The sequence below is a fragment of the Rhea americana genome, unplaced genomic scaffold (assembly GCF_003343005.1).
Source record: "Rhea americana isolate MKP2758 unplaced genomic scaffold, rheAme1 scaffold_13, whole genome shotgun sequence".
NCBI lineage: Eukaryota > Metazoa > Chordata > Aves > Rheiformes > Rheidae > Rhea > Rhea americana.
In genome coordinates, this window is record NW_028185372.1 from 150344 (window position 1) to 151431 (window position 1088).

The 1088-nt window shown below is 73.3% G+C and overlaps 1 protein-coding gene across 3 annotated transcripts in view; it reads left to right on the forward strand.

Annotated features, from left to right (window-relative positions):
• TPM2 (tropomyosin 2) overlaps nucleotides 1–1088 on the forward strand; it is a 13297-nt gene that overhangs the window by 4922 nt on the left and 7287 nt on the right. The window contains exon 1 of one of the 3 annotated variants that reach the window (XM_085326279.1): nucleotides 119–363. The exons of 1 other annotated variant lie outside the window; for it this stretch is intronic. In XM_085326279.1, coding sequence (XP_085182405.1) covers nucleotides 232–363 — 132 coding nt within the window. In that variant the 5' untranslated portion in view covers nucleotides 119–231. Of the gene's footprint in view, nucleotides 1–118; nucleotides 364–1088 lie in introns of those variants that run through there. One more of the 3 variants, XM_085326278.1, reaches the window with a different exon arrangement.

Genomic DNA, 1088 nt, shown 5'->3' on the forward strand with positions numbered 1-1088 from the left:
CAGCCTGCACCCTGACTGGGGGAGCGTTGCAGGCCCAGGTCCGGTTGGGTCTGTGGCAGCGAGAGGAGGAGGAGGAGGAGGAGGAGGAGGAGGAGGAGCAGGAAGGGATGGAGGCAGGGCGGGCGGCGGGAGCGGCCGCTGCCTGAGCGCTTCCTGCCCGAGCCAGCGCGGATCCACAAAGGGCTCCGCGGCGCGGCCTGCCCTGCGCTCCGCCGCCGCCGCCACGGGGCCATGGCCGGCATCAGCTCCATCGACGCCGTCAAGAAGAAGATCCAGAGCCTGCAGCAGGTGGCTGACGAGGCGGAGGAGCGCGCCGAGCACCTGCAGCGCGAGGCCGATGCCGAGCGGCAGGCCCGGGAGCGGGTAAGGCCAGCGCCGGGGCCGCCAGCCGGGCGGGCTGCCCGCGGCCGGGCGCGCTCCGGCGCCCGCGCATCCCCGCCGAGGCGTGCGGCCAGCAGCAGGAGAGCCCGGGCGCGCGCGGCACGGAGGCTCTCGGGCTCGGGCCGGTCCCAGGAGAGGCTCCGTCCGCAGCCTCGGCGCTGCACAAAGCATCCCGCGGCTGGGCCCTTGCCCAGCTTCCAGCGGGCTCCGCGGTCCCGGTGCCGGAGCAGCCGCGGAGCCGCCGGCTCCCGGGAACGTCCCCCGCGGGGACCCGCCGCCAGCGGGGCGGCATTTCCAGGCTTCGGCTCATTCCCGGCTTGGGTTTTTTTTTTTGTTTTGTTTGGTTTGGTTTGGTTTTGTTTTTCTTTCCGATGCCTCCTCCTCTGCTCCGACATCCTGCCGATAGCGGGGGCGGCGCGGGCGGGTGCGGTGCCGGGGCCGCGCTCGCCGGGGCCGCGCGCGGAGGAAATGGCCCCTTCCTGCGGCGGCGGATCGCCTTCCCCGCTCGCCGCGCGCTGCCGCTGCGAGAGCTCATGTTCCCGCGCGTCCGGGCGGGCAGCGCCCTGACCCACTTCGGGGCCGCCTGCCCCCCCTCYGCCCCATACACACCCTGGGAGGGGAGGAGAAAAAATTTAATTAATCATTAACCAACACGGCTGCACCCCGCCCCGTCACCGAGCTGGCGGCCCCCCTGCCTGGCGCCGCGG